This window comes from Berghia stephanieae, chromosome 4 (genome assembly GCF_034508935.2).
Source record: "Berghia stephanieae isolate SIO BIC M18660-M18661 chromosome 4, UCSD_Bste_1.3, whole genome shotgun sequence".
NCBI classification, from domain to species: Eukaryota; Metazoa; Mollusca; class Gastropoda; order Nudibranchia; family Aeolidiidae; genus Berghia; species Berghia stephanieae.
In genome coordinates this window covers 84,384,353-84,389,352 of record NC_088363.1, presented here as the reverse complement: position 1 = coordinate 84,389,352, position 5,000 = coordinate 84,384,353, and the positions used below count along the sequence as shown (strand labels likewise).

Here is a 5,000-nt window from a genome sequence, read left to right as displayed (position 1 = left end):
AGAAGGACCAGTATTTAGTATCCAATATATAAACTTAATTTATGACCCGTATATTTGCAAGTCTGTGATAGCCGAAAAAATAAATGGTTCATTGTTATAATGGAAATAATAGGTATCATGCAAACTATTCTCCATTCCATTACATCTTTTAAACAATGAATAACCAAGTTCAAGCTCATTGTGTTTGGTTCAAACTTGGGAATAAATGAAACAGGCTGGCGTTGTGTCGCACAAATAAAGACATAAAAAAAATAATTAAAAAATTGAGCTTTAATTTATATAGAGCAATATCCACTAGATGTGCTCAAAGCGCTTTACAAGGGGTCCCTGGTCAACAGTAACATTTAACATATAGGACGGGACACGACGCCTGTTAGGCGATATTAAATTTTTCGGACACGGACAACGCTGTAACAGCCAGGTACTCATTTCACACCTGAGTACAGTGAGAGAATGTGAGTAAAGAGCCTTCTCCAAGGACTCAACTATGCACCGATCGCGAGGCTCGAACCCTGGACCTTCCGATCCGAAAGCAATACCACATAGCCGCACAAATAAACTTTAAATTGTATAATAATAATTTTTTAAAGATATTCTTAAAGTTAAAGACAGGGGTTATGTGTCACTCTCTGAGAATGAAAGCGATATCTAGTGTTACCTTCTAGGTCTTCATCCTATGTTGATCTTCACTTTTTTTGGGGGAGGGGGGGGGGGGGGGGGGGTTTCAAATGAAATACTAAGCCACAATAATGTATTTTGACAAAATAACATATTTGAACTTCACTTTTATATTTCTGCATAGAATACTCTCTGAAACTCGGAGAAAAGGTGATTGAAGGCAAAACAAAAATTGTATATGATCTGGCCGATCACCCAGGACTGGTTTTGATTGAATCCAAGGACCGCATCACAGCTGGGGATGGAGCTCGGGCCAATGACATGGCAGGCAAAGCCAAAATATCTACGGCAACAGCTACTGCTATTTTTGAACTTCTGAATGATGCAGGTAAATTAATTTATCCTAATCTTTAAATTTAGTTATCCTGCCTTTTAATAAAGAAAAATTCTTTAACATTGGTAGTTTAAACAGTGACACTAAAGTGTTATTGAATTTGCTAACAACTGTGGCTGTCTAACCAAATTATTCTTCCTTTAAGTTAATAGACAAAAATGGTGTAATTCCATTGTTGTTTCAGGGATGACAGTATAGATAGAATGCGCTTGGCCAAGGAGTTCACAACATTGCCATCCGGAAGTATAACGGACCAACACACAAACTCTGTGTAACCATGAACTTTTATAGTCTGGTTAATATAGTTTAGTGAGAACAACTCACAAACGCGGATGGCAAAAACAATAACAAAGGCCTGAGTGACGTCATCTGCATACTATCTATATTTAGAAGTGGAAAATTAGCTTGAAGTGTTGCCCTTGATAGAAGTTTTATGTATGATTTTCAAAATATGGCATATCTTTAGTTTTAGAGAACTCAAGATCTATTGAAATAATTTATTGTTTGTTAAATTTTCTTTTTTATTATCTTAGGTGTAAAGTCCCATTTCATCCAACGTGAGGGAGACACGAAGTTCGTTGCTCACAAATGTCATATGATTCCTATCGAATGGGTGACCCGCAGGGTGGCAACTGGCTCATTCCTTAGACGTAACGTTGGGGTTAAAGAAGGTTATCGCTTCAACCCACCCAAATTGGAAACTTTCTTTAAGGTATTTGATTTTGTAAAGTAGCTGTATATATATCTAACTTAAGATTTTTGCGGTTTGTCATTTTTAGTAGATTGCAGGTATAGATTTTGGTCTCCCTAACCAAAATTGACCAATTTGGTTAGGGAGACCAAGATTTTGGTTACCCGGAGTAAAACCATATTTTCGTTTATGGAACTGTTTCTTTATATTGAAGAGGCGAGTCAATGGGCATGAAGAATGTGCACAAAAGCGATGCAGAGAAAAAAGAACAATATGCGTGTGCGACGAGTTGACTGAAGTAAATTACCACTGATATGCCTTTTTTTTTTCCTGTCTGACTTGTATTTACTGTTTGTTGTATTTGAAATCAAAGTATGAAGAATTTTTTTTGTCAAAGGGTACTTACTTAAATCCTCGTGCCCTCTTATAACCTGATTAATCAGCAAAAGTAATAACTCTTCTATCATGCTATTTGTTGAAATGATAGTAATAATTTTTATTTGAAAATACGAGAAAAATTGATCTACTTTTTTATAAAATTAGAAAATCTGAAATCATTGATGAATGCCGGATAGCTTGTCTGGCATTCAATATTTAATTCTTAATTATCTTGTGTCTTTGTAGAAACTTCAGGCAGGCAGTTTTATTGGATAGAGATAACTGCCATTCTCTATTTAGTTTTTTTATAAATATGAAATTTGATATAAAGGTTTTCATCCATTTCAGGATGATGAGAATCATGACCCTCAGTGGTCTTTTGAACAATGTGTGGAGAACAAAGTGACTGTTGGAGGAAAACTCATTGATAGAAATGACTTGGAAATCATGGGCAGGATGACCGTCACCATTTTTGAGATCCTAGAGAGGGCTTGGGCTTCTCTGAACTGCAGCTTGATTGACATGAAAATTGAATTTGGAGTAAAAGATGGTACAAGTAAGTGGATATTTTAGATGGTCAAACTCCCTTGTGTGGGCTTTATGGTATTCTGTTGTATTGAACATACAATTACAGTTGCACACTATTTCCAAAATAAGATTCTAGTCTGTGGCAAAGAACTTTCTGCTAAATGTAAGACATAACTGCCCAATCACTGTTTTGTGGAGGTCAGAGAAAAACTTGATTGCAACTAATACTGATCTTTTTACGCGTGAATGCTCTGCCAAGATTTCAGGACCCCTCAAGTTTAACGGGAAGATTTGACATGTAAGTGAATTTAAATACGGTAAAACCCATGTATATAGGTCCAGATATAACAGGGACCCAGTTATAGCTGGTAAAATCCCCATTTTTTTTTTCTCCCTCTTTGTGTTATGTAAAATTTATGGCTATAGCAGTGCATTTTAAGAGCTTAATCAGTTTTGATAGGGGCACAGAAACCCATTCCATATCTCAATACAATGCATTAGCCCACATAAAGGTCAGGTAAGTAGTCCTTCAGAGCCATTAGGCCCATGGAGCCGGAGATTAACTCGATTTCTATAGACAATAGAAATTGATTGCTACCCTTTGGATAATATGCTAGTCTATCGCAAAGTAGTTTCCTTTGAGATCTAACAGACCTAGCTACCCAATCACTGCTGGGACAGGAGGGGCAGAAAATATCTACTGCATCCGGGATCGTTCTTGGTCCATTTTCGTGTTCTGCGAGTGCTCTACCAACTGAGCTATTTGGACCCCCAAGCTCAGATAAGCCTACAGCTAAAGGCAACTGAGAGCTCGTGAATACTCTGTGTGTGTGTGTGTGTGTGTGTGTGTGTGTGTGTGTGTGTGTGTGTGTGTGTGTGTAGACTAATTACTGCTATACACATCATTTTCAGTGTGACATGGGGCTTGCTGCAGGCAGACAGTATGCAGCACAAAAGACACACACACACACACACACACACACACATATATATATATATACACACACACGGTCAGTTTCGAAGTAAGATGGTAGGGGGGGGGGGGGGGGGTGATTTTGGCCATTAGGGTTTTTTCCCTTGAAATTCAGCAATAACAGGGATTTTAGGCTGGTCTTACCATGACTGTTATACTGAGGTTCCTAAGTAATATTTTGGGGGTAAATTAAAAATGAAGTTCTGCACATGATAAATATATATATATATATATATTTTTTTTTTAATTTTTTTTTTTCTGATTCGGAAAATGAATTTCATTTATTCCTAATGTCCCCCCTTTGATTTCCAGATGAGATTATTCTGGGCGACATAATCGACAGTGACTCTTGGCGTTTGTGGCCGGCTGGTGACAGGCGACTTATGAAAGACAAGCAGGTGTATAGGGAATTACAGGAGGTTACTGCAGAGGCATTGGACACTGTCAAACGTAACTTTGAGTGGGTTGCGGAGAGAGTAACGGTAATTATTTGTTTCATGCTATTTTGTGATCATAAAACGGTGGAACTTTGACACAAAGTTGGCAGGAAAGGTGGTCAGATCTTAATAAATATGAGGTCTCGGGGAATGCAAAGTGATATTTCTGATGTTAATTTTTAGAAAATCCTTGCTGGATGTATAACAATAACAATAACAGAATGAAACTACTAACAGTTTATCTTATCTATCCAAAAATATATAGATTTGGTGTACTTAAAATTTTACTTTTAAGTATAAGCAAGTATAACTCAGATATGAAGAATTAGCACTTTTTATGTCAGGCAGAAGAGAAAAAAAAAGTTGATGCATAACTTAAAGTCAGTCTTTATTAAGTTGAAAAAATTATTGGTAATTTATTTTTGTCATATTTCAGCTACTGAACACAAAACCCAAAGGTAGAGCTGTGGTTGTTATGGGTTCACCTTCAGACCTTGCACATTGTGAGAAGATCAGAACAGCTTGCCGAGGTCTTGGTGTACCATGTGAACTACGCATCTCATCTGCTCACAAACAAACTGAGAAAGCTCTGGACATCTTAGCTGAATATGAAGGTAGCATTTCTTAGATTAGTTGTATTTGCATGATCAGTGTTTAAGAAAGGTTTATGTGGCTAATGTCCGGCTAAGTCGGAAGTTTGACCCTTTGGTCGGATAGGTCATTTTAAAAAAATGTTTTTCAAGGAAGACTGTCAACTTGGTAGGGGGGGGGGGGGGGGGGGGGGGGAAGAGAGACAATGAGCAGTGGCCCAATCAATACAGCATATTCTTCATTCCTAGCTCTCTATTTTATTTTGACTGATTATACCTCTCTATCATTAATGATTTTTAACTATTTGAAATTCCTTTTTATCATATGATGCCTATTTTTCAATAAATCTTTTTGTAATGATTCGAAGATTTGCATACAGATATGCATGTA

General features: G+C 37.0%; 2 protein-coding genes across 2 annotated transcripts in view; both read left to right on the top strand.

Annotated features, from left to right (window-relative positions):
- Positions 1 to 4,647, top strand: part of LOC144971640 (multifunctional protein ADE2-like) — a 5,100-nt gene extending 453 nt beyond the window's left edge. The window contains exons 2-6 of the mRNA XM_078912715.1: positions 803 to 1,006; positions 1,546 to 1,724; positions 2,430 to 2,637; positions 3,895 to 4,064; positions 4,456 to 4,647. Coding sequence (XP_078768841.1) covers positions 803 to 1,006; positions 1,546 to 1,724; positions 2,430 to 2,637; positions 3,895 to 4,064; positions 4,456 to 4,647 — 953 coding nt within the window. The remainder of the gene's footprint in view (positions 1 to 802; positions 1,007 to 1,545; positions 1,725 to 2,429; positions 2,638 to 3,894; positions 4,065 to 4,455) is intronic.
- Positions 1 to 5,000, top strand: part of LOC144971423 (multifunctional protein ADE2-like) — a 41,071-nt gene that overhangs the window by 33,832 nt on the left and 2,239 nt on the right. The gene's annotated exons all lie outside the window — the stretch shown is intronic.